The sequence below is a fragment of the Oreochromis aureus genome, linkage group 6 (genome assembly GCF_013358895.1).
Source record: "Oreochromis aureus strain Israel breed Guangdong linkage group 6, ZZ_aureus, whole genome shotgun sequence".
NCBI classification, from domain to species: Eukaryota; Metazoa; Chordata; class Actinopteri; order Cichliformes; family Cichlidae; genus Oreochromis; species Oreochromis aureus.
In genome coordinates this window covers 21,483,560-21,501,951 of record NC_052947.1, presented here as the reverse complement: position 1 = coordinate 21,501,951, position 18,392 = coordinate 21,483,560, and the positions used below count along the sequence as shown (strand labels likewise).

At 44.2% G+C, this 18,392-nt stretch overlaps 1 protein-coding gene across 4 annotated transcripts in view; it reads right to left on the bottom strand.

Moving 5' to 3' along the window:
• Positions 1 to 18,392, bottom strand: part of dlc1 (DLC1 Rho GTPase activating protein) — a 93,981-nt gene that overhangs the window by 6,188 nt on the left and 69,401 nt on the right. For 3 of the 4 annotated variants that reach the window (XM_031750966.2, XM_039613477.1, XM_039613478.1), the window contains 7 exons: positions 10,356 to 10,427; positions 8,923 to 9,004; positions 7,767 to 7,830; positions 4,184 to 5,829; positions 2,875 to 3,054; positions 1,146 to 1,305; positions 84 to 291 (listed from right to left, as the gene is read on the bottom strand). In XM_031750966.2, coding sequence (XP_031606826.2) covers positions 84 to 291; positions 1,146 to 1,305; positions 2,875 to 3,054; positions 4,184 to 5,829; positions 7,767 to 7,830; positions 8,923 to 9,004; positions 10,356 to 10,427 — 2,412 coding nt within the window. Of the gene's footprint in view, positions 1 to 83; positions 292 to 1,145; positions 1,306 to 2,874; positions 3,055 to 4,183; positions 5,830 to 7,766; positions 7,831 to 8,922; positions 9,005 to 10,355; positions 10,428 to 16,511; positions 16,795 to 18,392 lie in introns of those variants that run through there. The other variant, XM_031750965.2, reaches the window with a different exon arrangement.

The following is an 18,392-nucleotide window of genomic DNA, read 5'->3' as shown; positions in this document are numbered from 1 at the left end:
GCTGTGCTGTTGCATGCGTGAAGCGGCGCGAGGAATGACGTAGACGAGCCTGGAAGAATATTTTCTGTTTTGTGTCTTCTTACACTGATAGATCTGCAGGAAGGTCTCTGAAAGTTTGCTGGTAAGCAAGGGCTCTGGTAAATCTCTGAAGTACTGCTTCAGCATGTCAGCAACGTCATAAGCTGACTGGCCCTCGTAGTTGACTCCTCCCCCGTCGGCGCCGCTCGCTTCATTCATCTGACGGAGGGCTTGGATACGAGATTTTACGCCCGATTTCCTGAAAAGACCCACCTGGGCGGGGAAACAAAGAAGAAAAGGGTTACGTCTCACATACCGTGCAGAAACCTTTGAACTATAAAGTCCCTGATCAAAGAGTATTAAAAATGACTCTCTCAGACACACATACACAGACACACACACACACGTCTTTTATTGCGTTAGGCTGTCGCGTTAGGAAAATAACATTCTTGACTTATCCACAAATCCGCAGCTTACAGTGAATATGGTTACATCACAACAGATCCTGTTGACTGTATTTACAAGGAGCTCCAATAACAGCCAGTAGGCATTCTTGTAGTGAATGCTGTGTAGGACCTCATCAATGGCCTTTTAAGGCTGTGTGAAATGGCAATGTTGGGGAGGAGAAAAGAAGAAGACTGCTGGCTTGTCCACTGAATATTTTCCATGAGCTTTCACACTTCCAAACAGAGGCACTTTGTCTGTCCTTGAAAAGAAAGCCATCATTCTCTTTTGCATTTTGACATCTATTAAAAGCCATTTTTCAATTTGACTGCACCTTTCCTTCCTTTATAAATGCAGACTGTGACAGACTGGGTCTAGATTAAAGCGACACAGGTGACCGAGCTGCACACTGACTCTCCCCTGGCACACAGAAAGTGTTTACACACTGACTGAGCGGGCATCAGACTTTTTCCGATTCACTGCCTCATGTTATGTAACACCAAGAGAAATATGCACATGTATTTAAATTGAGATTTCATGCAGTTTGAGTAGCTTAAAGGAAACAAGTTAGCTAAAATAGTACTTAAAGCTAAAGCTGAGGTGGCCATTATATGTAAACTTGCAATTCCAATGTAGAAAAAGGTTTTGCATACATCTGTGCATATTTCTGTACTATATATTACCTGGTCGAGGCACTGATTTCGTAAGTAGCGCATGGCCTGCTGAATTCCTTGAGGCAGGGGCTGTCCCGTCCGCTGGACGATGACTTGTAGTGGCACACCAAACACATTCCTGTCTTTGTAGTCGCGCACCTTGATGCGCTTCATAAACTTCGGCACAGCCCTGCAGCATACACACAAATTTGGATCTTTAAAATGGGTCAACATTATAATGACATACCTTCATTCTCACTTTACTAACTGAGAGCCTAGGCTGTAATCAACAAAAACACATCACAGTAATCAAGGCTAACACAGACATTCCACAAACACCTATTCATACACAGAAAATTGAATCACCGCCGCGTCAGAAATGCGTCAAATGGCTTATTTTTAGTTCAGATGCAATGTAAAACTCAAACAAATTCAATTTTTTATCACAGAGCGCTTGAGCCTTTTATGTGTGTGCAAGGCGAGTGTGAAAGCGAGCCGGTGCAGAGGTCCATCTGCAGGGTTACGGGGGGTGTGGGTAAAAAGGTAAGGGGAAAATGGGGATCGTGGGCAGGAGATGTACAAACCCGCTTCTTTGTACATCTCCAGGCGGCACCCGACTCCAGATTTGTCACTCTGGGCGAGCTTGTGTGCAAGCATTTGGTTCCTAATGAACAGCAAGTCTCCAGCCACAAACCCAGAGTTGAAACATGCAACCCTGACCGTTTCACAAGAATGTGCCCGCAGATTTATGGCTGTGTATCTGTCTGCACGGGTGTGAGTGTGTTTTGCACAGAGATGTTATGCGTGACTCAGGACAAGTGCGTCTTTGTAAGTGCTGGGGTTCACAAGACTCGGAGTGCTTCTTAGAAGCACGGTTTAGAAAAAAAAGAAGAAGAAGAAGAAGAAAAAAAAGAGCATGTTATGATCCCGGGCAGAATTCTGAATATGTTGTGGGCCTCCAGTGGCCAACAATTGGACTCTGTCTTTCAGTGAGCCTCAACCTGTCATAAGACTGTCATAATGCCTTCTATTCCTGTTTAAAAGAAGGCCTCGAGCAGAAAAATAACACAGAATTAATGTGATTTTTCCACTTCTAGTCATTTTTTTCCCTTAACTTTAGCTTCTTCAAAACAACCGATTCTAGGTAGCACTTTGGTTTATAGCAATTTAGCACAATGACACTTCAGTCTACTGTAATGTGAAGAATGTTCAGTGACATTCAGCTGCTTTCATTTCAGGGAATTTCATGAAATTGTCCATTTCACAGAATTTCTTTTCCTCCCAGTGTTCAATTTAAGATAAAAAAGCAAGAATGAAGAAATAAACGAGAGCACAGAAAATTAGCCCAGACCTTAAGCTTAGAAGTGGTACAGAAGATAGTTTGGAAGGACAGTTATTGCGTGCAGCTCTTTTCAGCCTGGAGCTCAACACCTCGCGTGTGAACTGCCATGATTGCCCCGTTGAGAAAAAGACTATGTACGCCCCTTCCCAGCAATTATGGGCCTGGGAAAAGAATGTGAAACCCAACCTCTGTGGACAGTCATCCCCACACTATACAACAACCTGCAGATGGAGAGGATTTGGAGATGGGTAGGATTGAGAGGGTTAATAGCTGGCTGAATGGGTATATTAAAGGGCATTACTTAGAGGAACAATATGGCAGTGGCAGAAGCCATTTCACATGAAGCTTTAAAAAGAAAGAAAGAAAAACACTTCTTAATGCTTTCCCCTACACAAGCCTTCCCTACAGTCCACTCACCAACTGAAGCCATGTTTGTTTGTAGGGGTGTGTTTCTCCAGTAGAGCAGTGAGCTGCAGAAGGGAGAGCTTCTGCAGCAGATTCATCTGTAGCACAGACTGGCAGCTAATCTGGAGCTGGGCGGAGGCCAAGCTGGGCCGATGGGAATTCTGGAAGCTGGGCCAGCGGAGTTTCTGTGGTCTGGAGTACATCGGAGGAGACGAGCAGAGCACAAATTGAGATGTGAGAAGAATAATGACGATTGAGAAAGAACAAGTTTAACCCTCGGGATCTGCCTCATGCTTTTGTTCATGCATAAACGTAGAGAATAAAACCCACGGCCACACACAGTATTTGTAGTTGTTATGTGCCAAGTGATCAGTTTGGGGATTACAAGGACTTATGTACACATCAATCAAGAGATTGTCTTTGAGACTAAAAGCTCGCCGAACGTAAGTCTGCCTGTGAATTCCTGAAAGCACAGGAACGGTCCCCATGGAAACCAAGCAGCATTCCAGAGCGCTCGGTAGCATTACATAAGGAGAGAAGTCTCAGCGTGTCCCCCTGTTTATCCTATGCTGTCACTTTTTATGTAAAACTCTTTTTGTTGGTACCTCAGTGCTGCATTCAGATTTGCTTTGTCCTTTTACAGAAGAAAGACTGGCAGCATGAGACTTTCCGCTTAGTATTAAAACTAAAAGTAGCACATAAAATTTTGTTATATAAAAAAATGCATGAAATTGCATTTTTGAGAATGGCTAACAGTGTGGTCTGTGAATTATTTAGAGTCAAAGTTGCTGTTTAATCAAGGGCAGGGGTATGAGGGCCAGAACCGGGCTGGCAAAGACTTCAATCTGGCTCACTCGATAGCTTAAGAAAATATGTGAAGGAGGGCAAAAATTTTGGACTTTTAACTGTAGTTTTGGCTACAAATAAAGATTTCCCCACAGCTATTCATACAGCATTTCTTTATCATGTAGAAAAAGAGACATTATGTTGAAACTGCACTTGTTTTTCTTATATCTCAGGTATTAAATGTGTAGTTAAACTTCTTTACACTGATAAAAAAAAGATGGGTTTTACTGCTCGACTCACTTAAGATCAAAGTGGGCAGTATATGCCCCATAATGTAAAATGAATTAGACATCCCTGATTTAGAGACTATAGATATAAATGACCAAATGTACTCTAATCTGGCATGTTTACACCTTACTATAAAATGTAAGGATTTCAAACCTCTGTTTTTTCTTTAAATTAAAATCTGGATGAACCGACCCTTCATTGATGATCTGCGTTTGTAAAAAGATGGTTTTGAATTTTCTTCCCTCACCTGCTGGTTCGGGTTAGAGATGCTCCGACACCAGAGTCTCTTCTCTCCCTCATTCCTTCCTCCCCCTCGCCCAAGGGGTTTCCTGTGCTGTCTTGGTCGCTTCCGTTCTCGGCCTCCTCCAGGCGGTTCTGCAGAGGAGAGGACGGGCACGGGGAGGCCGAGTCCAGCGCTGAATCCGAGTCGCCTTCTTCCTCCTCATCTTCCTCCTCCTCCTCTTCACCAGCCGCATCCTCAGACCAGGCATTAACGAAACGCTGCAGGCCGCTGACGTGTTGAAGCACTTCCTCTAATTTGCGCTCATCCCCCTCTTCCTCCTCTCCCTCCTCTCTCTCCGTGTAAGGGACGTTGTCATAAAAACTCAGACGGCTGTCGACCGAGCCCGATGAGCCACGGCGTTGACGTCTGCTGTGCCGTCCCCTGAGGATCACAGAGTTTCCGTTATCATTACTGCGTGAACTCCCATCCTGGAGGGCCTTGGGAAAGGTTCCAGGCTTATGGCCTTCTGGTAAATAGAAAAAGATCATGCCCTCCTCTTCCTCCTCTTCTTCCACTTGTCCGCTGTTGTCTTGCACGCTGTAGTTGTTCTTGCGGTTCTGCTCATCAACTGTCATCCCATTACTAGCGTGGCAGGGGACGGGTGGGGCAGACTTGGGAGCTTGCTGCTGATTTGAAGCTTGCTGGAGGAGGCTGAAAGGATCAAAACCTTCCAAATACATTCCCCCTCGCTTACTGGAGGTTGCCGCCGCACTGTGGCTGCGAGCTCGAGTCACTGGGCTCGGTGTGCTCACTGCACTCCCGCTGCTAGCTTCCGACTGGCTGCTCCCAGTACTTCCAGTGCTTCCGTTGCTGGTCTGAGTGGAGTAGGATACAGAGCGATTGCGGTTAAGCGTCATAGTCTGGGCAGGATTGTGATGGTGATTAAGATTCTGGTTGAGGTTGAGACTGGAGATATCCACGCAGTTGAGCCTCCGCAGTTTGTCATCATCGAGACCCTCTTTGGCGACAGGGCCGCTGATTTCTATTTTGCCTCCGCCGGTGCCCCCCTTCTTCTTTCTCTTAGTGGAGCTGCCACTGCGGAGCCGCAGACTCTCCATCCTCTTGAGAAAGCTCTTAGCTCTTGAACGTGTGCTTTTGCTGCTGCCGGATCCTCGGTCCAGACTTCCCCCTCGTCCCGCGACCCCCGTCTTTACATCAAAGGTAAACTGCCTGAGGGTCTCTAGGGGCGATGGAGGCAACCCGTCAGACAGAGAGTCCTCATTAGCACATCCTGACCCACCTGTGCCTGACGATGAACACATGCTAGCTACTGAGCTGGCACGGGTGGCATTAGGGGGAGCAGCTTCGTTTACCAGAGGAGCACCGTCCGTCTTCTCTTCTCCTCTCCCTCCACTCCCGCTGCTGTGGATGGAGCCGACTTCGGGCTGTTCACTGAGGTCGGTCAGCACACTCTCCGAGCTGTTGCCTTCTCTGAGGGTGAGCTTGCCCTTTTGGGATGCTTGGTCCTTGGGAAATGGGGGCTGGCAGGCATCTGTGGGCAGTGCGGAGAAAACCTCCAGCTCCTCCATCCGAGACCAGCGCTTGCTGTCCCTCTGGAAGGTCCAGCGTCCACTGATGGCACAAGGCTCATCCTCATCTGAGTCCTCACTCTGGATGAATAGGGGGGCCAAGGAAGGGAGAGGGGAGAGAAAGGAATAGCAAGAAGAGAAGGGGAAAAAAGAGAGGGAGGGAGAGAAACAGTTGGTGACATTATTCACTGCCACATTTTCCACTTCTTTTCCAACATTCCTCACCTTGATCCAGGAAACTTTCTGCAGTTATGGAACTTATTTTAGAATGGATCTAATTTTAACCTACATGAAATATAATTATATACAATGGCTGTCAAAAGCTTCCATAACACAAGGCCTTTTATAATAAGAAGTGTATAAATTTTAGCATGAAGCATGAGGTAATTATATTCATGGTCAGCCAGAAAACCTCAAAAAATAAGTAGAATAAATTGGCCATTGCAGAGTCACATTCAATGTATATGAACCTTTACAAAAATGCACACACCTCCCCCAGTTTGGTTAATCTGTCTCAGACCCCGAAGGGCATTGAGGAAATTCCATTTTGACCCCATAGCTCTCAATGTAGCCGGCCAGACTGGGGTCACCCCCCCCCGCCTACACACACCTACACAGTCGTTATCTGTTTGTGCACAGGCACTCATGGTTTGAGAGTAAAACAAGCGCTGTCACTGATATATTTTTTAATTTCTTATTCAACCCACCTACAAAACTGACGTCTATAGTATACAATCAAAGTCAAACACAGGCCTCAAATCTGGACTCATTAGAACACCAAAAAACTTATAAATGAAGTTCCTTTATGAAAGATCCTGGAGATAAGCACTTTGATTGAAAAAGAAAAAAAAATCATTTTCCCAAAGGGCTTTATTATATGCTTAGTTTCAAATAAAAAGTGAATAAAGATTGTGATCTATCCTGGTGCAAAGAGGATTCACCTAAAAAGAACAATTTAGTAATTTTGGCAACATTGCTCTATACCACCATAGCCTGTTTCTCCAGTTATTCTGGTTGTAATGGGAGATAACCAGCACTCACTGGTGATCATAGCTGGAACCATTTTTTACCATCAAACCAGCAAATCACACTGATTGGACACTCTGATTGCCACATCAATGAGGTTGCAGAATGAAAGCTATTCTTATAATCAGCAGACAGTATGAGCAAACCACGAAGAACGGGAGACGAGGAGATGGAGATTTAAGAGAGGGAATGTAAAGACGTGACGAGATCAATGCATTCCTAAGCTGTCTGGGCGTGGGGGTGGGAGGCTGTTGTCCCGCAAGAGCGGAGGAGTCGAGGAGGCAAATAACCTCTTTGACTCCTCTGCTCTTCTCTGTTGACTCCTGAAATGAAAGGTGACACAGAAAGGGTCATCCTAATGAATACCACCACGCATAGAACAAGGATCTTCCTATGTAGCCCTTAAGGGCATTAGATTTGGTTGATTTGTAGAAAACAGAGAAATTCTTGTCACAAAGTGACAGTGTCTGTCAGTCTAGACTTTCTGCTTTAATTGAAACATGACTGGTCTAAAAGTGGGATTTTTACAGAATTATCCTAAGGAGGAAAAACACTTTCCACTGGGACGGCTTCCTTAAAAGAGACATTTAAGAGCTGGTGTTGGTGGGTGTTTAATTGGTGTGAAAAACTGCTTGAAAACATACCTTTATAATACCTCTGAAATCACTGAAAGATGTAGAAATATGAGGAAGTATTTTAGGAGAGAGAAGGTGAGCACACTTTAAGTGGATGGGGGGAGTTTTGGTCAAAGAAACCCATTCATTTCGACATTAAAGCTCTCCTCCCTTCCCCTACTATCCCACAACCCATTTGGTATAGAAATGAACTCAACAGGTGCCTTCTCATTAAACGAGATGAGAGAAAATGCAGCTTTGCCCTGTGGCCAAGTGCGAACTGTGGGTTGAGGTGAGGCGGTGCAACTGTGGATAAGGAGATGTGCAAAGTGGCTTTTCACAAAGGAGGGTAGTTCAAGTGCTTGCATGTAGACTTACTCTTTTTCTTTGTGGCGAAATCTCCAGTCTCATTAAAGCGCACTTATTGAGGGTGTTCAGTCTCCTGCAAACACAAACACACGCACAACTGGTTAGATTTGAATTGCAAGGGCTTTAAACATTAAACCTCACCAACTTTCACTAGAACACAAGGAGAGGATGTGTAAAGGAAGGAAAGATGAAACAAGACAAAAAGGATCTGGGGTGCATCCAGTCTGGCTAATGAGATGCGGAGGGGATAATCCCTACGTGGACAGGAAGAGAAGGAGAGAGGGCAAAGAGAATGAAATCTGCTGGAGTGCCGACGCAACCTCAGGGAGGGGACAGAAAGCTTATCCCTTTAGCCACCTGGAGAAGGGGGTCCATCCTCTGAAGAGCTCTTAGAACAGCTCACGTAACAATGGAGAGATGAAGTGATGGGAACTCAAGGATAGCTGCGGATGTGGGGAAGGGATGAAATGCTGCCAAAAGAGGAGACACTGAGATGATAGCTTCCAGATGTATGGAGGAACACCTGCTGTGGTTTATTACTTAAGGATCGAGTTCTGATGAAGAGGCTGAGTCCATTAAAGAACCATTAGTCCCCTCCTCATATGCTAAAAAGGACGGCAGGGGGACCAACTAGAATGCAAACCCAGTGCTCTTCAATGATAATTGCAACCATTTGGATCACTTCACATATAAAATGAAGGCTCACAAAGCTCAAAGCCTTTTAAATGTTTATGTTTTAGGTAGAAATTGCAGTCTAATTTTTTGTGTCCCCTACGAAATAAAAAAGAAAGATGCAGTGATGTAAGGAGAAAGTTATGTGCCTGGGAGGATGGTACAAAAGACTCTAACGACTAAGATAAACCCTATCAGTTCCAGACTAAGAAGAAAATAAAGGAAGAAGAAGGTAAGAACATATTGAAACCAAACAGGGAGGGGAAGTGCACGGTTGCTTATCGTGCGATTCCTTTATCTCATCGGCAACTTTCCAAAGCATGGCTCTTTTTGAAGTCATGCCCTCATGGTTTCATCAGAGGGAAAAGTAGTGATAGTACAGAAAAGAGAGAGAGAGAGAGAGAAGATGATGAGGAACAAGAAGAAAGGCACATACCATCAAAAGAAAGATAAAAGGCGTATGAAGGGTTTTAAGCATGACTTGTAATCTCACCTGCAGAGAGCCTCAATAGCATCCCGATCGAGGAAGTCGTGGTCCCTGGTGACTGAAGAAATGTCAATGGGAAACTGGGCGTCTAAAGAGAGAGAAGTGAGTCAGGTTACATGACGGCATCTCCCTGCCACTGATTGGATCAGTATGTTCAGATAAAACTGAAAGATACCACCCTCAGCTCCAAAGACACCCACCTACTCAAACACCCACCTTCCCCCTCTCGCTCCCACCCACCCATACAGCCCTGATTAAAAGCTAAAAGAGGAAGTAGCGTCTTAGTCGACCAAACAAACACAGCTGCAGCTTTCAGACCCAGCAGGCAGGGGGGATATGCAACACAGGGGGAGAGAACAGGGGACTGATTGAAGAATGACAATAGGTACTCCAATGTGGCTCAGAGGTCCCACTTCCTTTTCTGCTTCTCGCTCTTTCTCTCTGGTCTACCTGAATAACAAGGTCACTTGTTCGCCCAGTCGCTGGACTGGTAAAAGCAGAGTGAGGATGCCTTGAAATTCCAGCTTGAATGCCAAGAATGAACAGCTGGATATTACAAGGTTTTCTGGAATGTCGGCCCAACCCAAAATGGGACTGCTGCATGCAAACCCTCAGGGGTCACGCTGATAAGAAAATGCTATCATGGGGCCAGCACCTTTAACCTGTACTGTACTGGAGCAGGCCTATCAGTCTGCCTATCTTTAGTGGGGCAATAGTCTCGACGGCACAGACAATAAAGAATCTCCCATGGAAATAAGGGAGGGAAATATGTGTCACGTATCAACAGAGCAATTCCTACTACTACTACAAATGAGTCAAGCGCGGTTTTCAGCACTTTTGTATCGCTTTTTTTTTTTGTCTGAAAGGTCTCAACACCTGTGCAGAAACTCAAATAGGAAACCTTTCACAGTTAAGTGGAAATAAGCAGTGACATGCTGACAATGGCAGCTCGGTACTGCTGTCATCATTCTGTAATTACTTACATAAAGGGAACTGGTATGCCCCTGACATGCAGTAGTATAGCTAAGAAGACCTACAAGGAGTGAAGAATGTTTTATGTACTTTGGTGCTTATTTATATTTCAAGGGTCATGCAAAGTACTCTTTGTCAATCAGTTGTCATCGTAGGTGTAGCTTCAGATGGAGCAGAAAGCTATAATTACATAGGTTAGACTGTATTCAAAGCATAGGCAATGTTTGCAATACAGTACAGCTTGCTGGGGCTTATATGGATTTCTTTACGGATGTAGAGCAAAAAAAACCCCCCACACATCTCATTTGCTCTTCTGTAATATTAGGCTGTGTGTTTGCTGAAGTTTTTAAATTTACATTTTTAAAACTAAATATAAAAATAATTCTTATTGCAAAGTGATAAAAACCCAAACCCATCAGTCATGTACCAGTTTTGAGTGGGCTGCGGTGTCTCCTAGTGTTCCTTACCTTCATAAAGTTGGGCGTATTGCGGGAACCCTGCAGCTCGGAGCCACGTGCAGGCCTCTTTGGCTTCGATCTCTACGGAGAAGAACAAGTGAAACACATGTTAAGGGTTACGGAAGAACCGCATCATGTCAAAAAGCGCGTAGTAACATGAAAAGACATGAGCGTGGCTTTTGTAATAACATCACGAGTGTAAATGAAACATCATTTAATAAAGTTATCAAGTCTAAACACCAATCCAAGAAAACACTCTGGAACCCTCCAGGATGTTAGCAGCTTATCAAATGTGAACTCCTTGACCTTATTAGCTATCTAACACTCCGTCACGCACCCCTCTCACATGTATCTAGAGCTTAGAGCAACATGCGTGCAAACTTCACACCATCACACTCTCAAGTGTCTTCCACTTAAGCTTCTCGGCTAGGTAATGTAGAGGAATCACATATCTCTGACAGAAAATGTAGCCTAACCTTTTTCTCACATGACACGAACGATGTTTTCCATGGATCTGCATCCACGGAAAACATTTATTCTTTAAAGTATTAACATGTTGTTTTCTAAGAGAATCTGTTTCCTCCTGTTACCGTCACAAGTAAACACTGAAGATTAGCATGAGTATAGGAAAGGGAGTTTAACATTCAGATGTGTCATTCTGAGAGCTCGTACCGATTCTCCATAAAAGCCATTATTCCATACTTCTTAAAGGTTGACAAACAAATTCTCCCATAACTCCCTTAGAACACAAGCTGAGGTCTATAGTGTGTCAACGGTGCCACGAGGATGTCTCCCAGTTATCTGTGAAAGCTTTTTAGATGACATGTGCCAAATGGCTGCACGACTCCAATCTCCATAAATGCTTCATTATCCCTGCAGCTACCTGTTTGTAGACAGGAGACCAAAAGAAGAGTTTTACAGTGTCCTAGTTCCTAGAATGATAGTAAGTACACATGTAGATCAACCTTGAGAGAAACAAAGCCTGAGTGACAAAGCCAGTAAAAGACTTGGAGGACAGTCAAAAGTTCTTGCTTTTACAAACTGCTACAATGGCAAGTTTAATTGGGTTGCTGTGTCTGGCTGAGTGTAATTAGCTAATCATAACCACCCGTAAAGAAACTGGATTTAGTGCATTATATCTTCGGTTCACTCGTTAAGCAGTTACACCCCATTTCAAAGCTAAATTGCTCCACGCGTTATATATATCTTCCCACAAGAACACAAAAAGAGAACAAGAAACAGAGAGGTCAAGGAAGACTTCAGCTGCAAAGGGTCTGGACTAAGCGATATACCGACATTTACATACCAACAACAAGCCTAGACGGCAGACAAACCCACTAACAACAAGGTGTGACACGACCAAGACTGAGTCTCCCCACTGCCACTGCAGAGGCTCCAACTTCCTTTAAACAACTACCATGACACCAGCGCGCACCGCAGTGTCAAATGGCACATTAACAACTACGCTTCAGCGTTATTTGTCAAACGTGCGCTATTTTTCCTTGTGGATGTGAAGCTGTATGCCTGAGAAAAAGTGTGTTAGTGTGTGTGTGTTTCAGCTGAGTATTTTTGGAGTGTAGTGAACCCAGAGGAAAGTACAAACCAAGCAATAATTATACCAGCATTCTTGAAAGCAAGCAGTGCACAGGGCCAGAGATTCCTGTGCTCGCTCGTGTATAAATGTGCGTGTGTGTGTGTGCACAAGTAAGTCTGTGTGTGTGTGTGTTTGCATTGACTAACCTCATGTTTAAAGACAAACCACTCAAAAGACAGTAAAGCTATTGAAATGCAAATTAGACATGCAAACACATGGTTGGCCTTCCACCCCCCACGCCCCCCTCCAGTCCCCAGAAAAGGAGCTACGCGAGCCAATAAGTGCCTTTTGCTGGGATGCTATCCAGTGACACACCCTACTGGGCTAGAATGTGTGTCAAATCTATTTTACAGTGACATAATGTGAACTTATTGTGCCGAGGAAATAAAATAAAGACAGCAGCATTCACCACGCAGATGGATCCAACTGAATAATATTTGTCACCGAGCTACATTGTGTCCATTCATTCACAGAGTAAAAGCAAGAATATTTTTGTCTTTTGTTTGGCCACAGGAAGTGGACAGGGGCATGGGGCATCTGGCACAAACATTCTTAACAATAGAGCAGCACCCACTTGCACTCACATGCATCTGGAAGAATCAAAAGCCGGATCAACAAAGCAACAAAAGGAATTTATAAGAATATCACAGGAACTCAGGCCATAAAAAAAAATCATCTTTAAACAGCCCTCCTAGCCTTTAACATTTTTGTTAGCTTGATAGAAAAAGATTTGAGGGTGTATTTCAATTTTTTTCTTCACTCACTGTCCACTCTGGTTCCCTAGCCCTGATCAGGGAACTACCTCACTTCCTCTTCCTGCTTCCCTCACAGGAAGACAGCTTAGCAGCGCGGCAGTGGCCACCGACCACTTGGCTGTGCAGCCCTGCCTTCATTTGTTCCAGGCCAGATAATAGACGGGGAGGCAGCCAAGACAAACACGGGCCCCGGCGATTGTGTGTACTTACCAAACGTCCTCGTGGTTAAAGATGGCTACAAAGCCACTCTAAACAAATATCTTGCAGCACCCACTTAGAGTCTCAACATTGCAGCGAGAAAGCAGAAAAGTGAGTTTTATCACCCTGATAATGACCGCGTTATTCTGCATGTGTGTGTGCCAAGTCGGCTCAAGAAAGGATAACACATACGGAGTGAGTCAAAGGTTCAAAGCCAGTGGCACTACTCAAAATACTACATGTCCTGGCAAGCTATTTACATCCAGCTCACTTCACATCTCATCATGTTCAGTCTAATTCCTGGAGGATTCATCTTCTTGCTTTTGAAGGAAACTTATTGTACACCACTCTATGAGAACTTTGTCACTTTGTGCCATTAACTCAGAGTGTGAGCTAATGATGCAATTCTCAGCTGGAAAAAATAACTACGCCAAACCTCTCCCATGTTTGGCTGCTTCTTCTTCTTTTTTTTTAAGCCAGTAGCCACATGGTTGGTTTGGCACACTGTGGCCACTACAGGTGGGACCACTGATGATTAGTGGGAGAAAAATAGGCCTGAAGCCAAGTATGATTTCTGTTTGAAAACTAAACAGGACTTTGCTGCTATGATACTTTGCTTCATTTTGCATTGTGGTATTTGTGTGTAGGGTGTGTTGTTTTTTCAGCTTCTAAGAACAAGTCTGAGAACCACTGTCGAGGTGACGGGCAGGCAGAACTTGGATAATCACAAGTTCAGAACAGACAAGAACGTCTGAAAGGAATGAGGTGGCCTCGTCTAGACATTTCCAACAAATAATCAACATTCTGACATAATTAGCCACATTGATTTCTGAATGCATCATCTTATAGCCAAAAAATGAAGACAAGTCAGCTCCACACTAGTCCTGACTAATATGAACAAGCAAAGACAACTGAGTGGGACACACTCCCTCTCGCTTGGAAAGATGAAGATGATTATCAGAAGATAACACGACTAATAAGATCCAAGCTGATGCTAATAGAGATTTCATATGGATCACGAGAATCTTTTCTCGTGCACATTGGTCACAGCTCATCTGGTGAGCAGCCAGTCAAGCTTTACCCACTTTCCCGGAGTATCAACTTCTAAAATTATCCACCAAATCTTTTCTTTGCTTTCCTTTTCCCTGCTCTCACCCTCATCTCCTGTGCTGTCTCTACTTATTTCAACTCTGCTCGCCACTTCTCTTCTCTTCTCTCCCTTCCGGTAGCAGGAAATTCTCACAATTGCCGACCACAGTCCCACCCCACCTCCCACCCCCAGTGCAGGAGGCAACGGGGTCTGGCTGGCTGAGTCTGAATGCTCAGCTCCAGTGGGAGTTTGTCAGCAGCAAGCAAACAAAGGATGCTGCTCCCCCACCTATAGCAAACTGGAGGTCAAGAGTCTCTATACAGTTAACAGTGATGCTGGGGCTTTGAAGTTGGTAGACTGAGAAGAATGCTTGACTAACCACTGCTGTGAATTGAGGTGGCTTATCTTGAGTCATCTGATCACTGCTGAGTTTCCAAGTGCCCACTGCATAACAACCCAAAAAGGAGTCGTCAGATCCTAATGAAGTTCATTTCAGAGTGGGTCTTTCCAACGGGACCGCAAAGTCGGTTTATATAGGTGATGTGATAAACCAGGCCAGACTTTGTGGCTGGCTCAGACGTAATAAGCAGAGCACCAGAGCCTGGATGCTGCCTTGCTTTTGTCCTTCACCTAAGCACTGACAAGGACAAGCCTGTAAAAGACTAAAATTGAAATCACAACACATACATGTGAGAAAACCGAAGAACAACTGGAGGTCACAGATTTTTTAGTGTGACCAATGTAAAATCCCTCCTGTGCTCCACTAGTGGAATGTAAGGATGGACATTTTTTTTTTTCTGATGGGTATCATGTTTTGTGATTCCATGGTGGAGACAGCTGGTGCTCACTGAGAAGGCCTGGCTGTTGGCTAAGTGATACGGTGCCAGGAATATTACCATCTGGCTGTTCTCAAGCTATATCCCACTGACACACACAAAAAATAATCAAGTTACTAACATGCTCCATTCCAGTTATCAACCACCAGCTGGCGCAGGCATGAAGGCACAGATCCACGAACACATCCACACGCAAACACACGGCTGTCCCAGATGGATCATCGCAGCGCTAACCCCAAAGACCCCCTGCCGACAGATTTATGCTCACACGGAGGGCCCTAGCCCTGGATCAGGTGACCAGGCCTATTCAAAGCTTCTGAGAAGCTTTCAGCGACCAGATGACAGTCTACCTGCCAGCACCCCTCCCCTGATAGCAATCCATTAACATACAGATCCCAGGACAGCCCAGTACCTTCAGCCAAAGGAAGGTGAGAGCAGCAGCGAACATATGACTTTTCTCACAGGACATGAAGAAAACAGCTGGATGTAAATCTTCCAGATAAGGTCACAGCTTCTTCCTGTTTCACAAAGAATCCAGATGAAGCATGTTTCCTTCATTTAGAACAACCCCAATCTAAGCTGGTTCACCTCATCCCACCTAGGCTTGAAAAAAGACAGTTAAAAAAGAAAAAAAAAGTGGTCTTTATTATGCCTTTGACTGGATAGTCCTTCTATTCCTAGTTTGCATAGTAGTATGATATCAGCATTATACTATTCCTGGATTAGTGGTTACTGTAGATAAAGTTCATTCACCTTGCATCATAATGACTGGATATGAGTATATACTGTGTGCGTGCGCGCCTTTCAGCACGTTCTTAATGCCTTTATGGCTAACTGAACCTCACTGCGCTCATATCTGTTCCAAACCTCAGGCAGCTGATAAGAAGCCATGTGTTGGAACAAACGTTGAAAACGGCTGGGACAAAGGAGAAGCACACAAATCAAGCTAAGCCTGCCAAAACTAAACTGAAAACAGGACTTTAAACAGCCACAAAGCACCCCCTCAATATCCCCCCTCCCCTCCTTTTCGCAAAAGGTCGGCCGTCAGGCAAAAGGCAGGCAGTTAAGCAAACTGGAGGCGATAGGCACTAGTGTCGCGGGCTGGTACTATGCCCAGGATAATCTCAAAACCAATTGAATATGAATTAGGCTAATTGAATTAGGCACATTATGGGGAAGGTTTGATCACTACCATCGATTCTAACAGTGAAGTGTGCGCTGCTCTGCTAGAAACTTCTCTTGGCTGAGCGCGTAAAAGGGGGAGTCTTACAGTAGGTTTTTGGTTATGTGAGAAAATATTCCCCATTTAGTGTTGTGGAGGTCACACAAACAAACATACAAACAAAAACAAACAAACAATCAAAGAAACAACAACAAAAAACGGACATATTCAGAGAATTGTGAACAGAGGTCGGGACTCCGTACGCGTCAGGCTGTGAGAATTTCTGACAGTCCGCAGCGATGCGCCCCAAAGATGGTTTATCCAAAACCTCCACTCAAAGCTAAACCTGCAGTAGAAGTCTTTAAATCTTAAATTCCGAAAATAACCTTTAAAAAGTGCACTTTTGGGAACTCTTCACTCCCCGACGAACAGGAAACCGCTTCACTGGACGGACACGTTATTCATACAAACTGAAAACCATCACTTATCTAAACGCAGTTCGGTGGATAAGAAGAATGAAATGAACTTACGTGTCAGTATCATTTTTTAAGGTCTCAGCTCCACCATAAAACCAAACTCCCGGCTGCACTCTGGCAGACTAGACAGTTCAGTCAGATCTACTCCACCGTTAGGACGAAGTCCGCATGATAAATCCACTGTAGATAAAACACAAACTAGAGAATCGGATGCAAATGTTCTCCGACCGTTGGGAAAAGCGGTAACTCCATGGTCCTAACTAATCTTGCTGCGACAGACAGAATTCCACAATCTTCAAATCGTCCCAACACCACACTGGACCTTGAATGAAGCGGTTCCCAGCAGGAATGTGAATGGAGAGAGTAAAATGTGATTCAAGCTTTAGGAATGGGCAGCTCTGCCGTGGCTCCACCCCGTCCCCCCCTCACTCTGCTGCTCCACACCTGATAAGGAGCTGGAGACATGCAGATACACTCAGAACAACCTCTGCAGTTCATAATGTGCAGGGACTGGAGTTTGACGATGAGCGCTACAACTTTGTGTCCAAACGCACAAACAGTCACAAACTGTTACACGTTCCCAAATGGCGACTTCATTCGATGATATCAGTTTCTAATTCATTTGCAAATGTATTTGCCCAGAACCGTAAAATATATTTTACAAATGTTACCTGTAGATAAACTAAAGTTATTAACTGAGTTATATATTTTTAAAAACGTGCGTGCTCTTTTCAGCTGCTGGATCTCTCCCGCTTCTACCACTCCCATAAGAAGTATTTGACTTGTAGGTTGGCACCCAGTTTGCATATCATTAGAAACTAATGGAGACAACTGTGAGTCTCTCTTTTGTGACGCGGGATTTAGTCTGAAAAGCGCAAGTGGTGCCGTGAAAAGAAGTGTTGCAGGTATGGTAATGGCTGTGTCCATGACGCGCCGGGCGCACGTACACCACGCTCAGGCTGACTGCAGTGACAACACATTTAAATTCCTGACCGCAGGGCACATAGGACGAGATACTGAGATAATGAGACTTACAGTTCACTCGTTTATGTTTGGTATACTTAGAAACAGCCAGTCGAGTGTTGCAGATTCTGCCACAGGCTCCCATGTGTGGACTTCTCATCTTTTCCCAGATCTCGTCAACTCTGTTATTGCCATAGTAACTCACAGCGCTGAAGTGGTGCAAATAAAAAAAGGGAGGCGAGTCAGTATGTGGCACGGAAATATGTGTAATCCAGAGTTCGGACTGCCAGAAGGGGGAAAGGATGATGCAGAAAATCCTGGCTCTGTGCGCAGTCTGTCGCTGGCATTCATACCAGAACCAGCTGACGATGGAGTCACAAGTGATTCAGTCAGAACAGAGCCAGCCAACTACTGAAGTGAGCATGTTAGAGGCAGCATGCGCCTATATTGTTTTCATTTATGGGTGATGAGAATAATTTGGAATTTTTGCCTTGAGTTTTAAGTTTTAACAAGATGCAGTTTTTTTGTTTTTGTTTTTATAGACCACAGAAGATTTCTAAACATTTAGTGTATGACTTCTGCCAAATAGCCTATGCAAAGACCGTCTATCATACATTTAGAACTGGTAATATGTCTAAAAGTTCCCAACACAAAACATATTATTTCATTATATCTGGTCTTTGAAACCCTCTTTCTAAAACTATAAAATAGCTTGTATTGCTTGTGTTCTGCACTACTACTATTTGCTAAGTACTTTAAAGGCCTATCTTGTACTTACACAAATAATCAATAAAACAAGAGCAGTCCTTTATACATCCAACAAGACTTCCTATGTATGCATTGAGTCACTAGATCCTGAATTATGTATGGATTCAGATCCATTTGTGACATTTCCCCTGAAAACATAAAGACCATATCTCATACTTTTCCTTTTTAAATTTAGTATGTATTTGGGAAGCTATATGACATAAA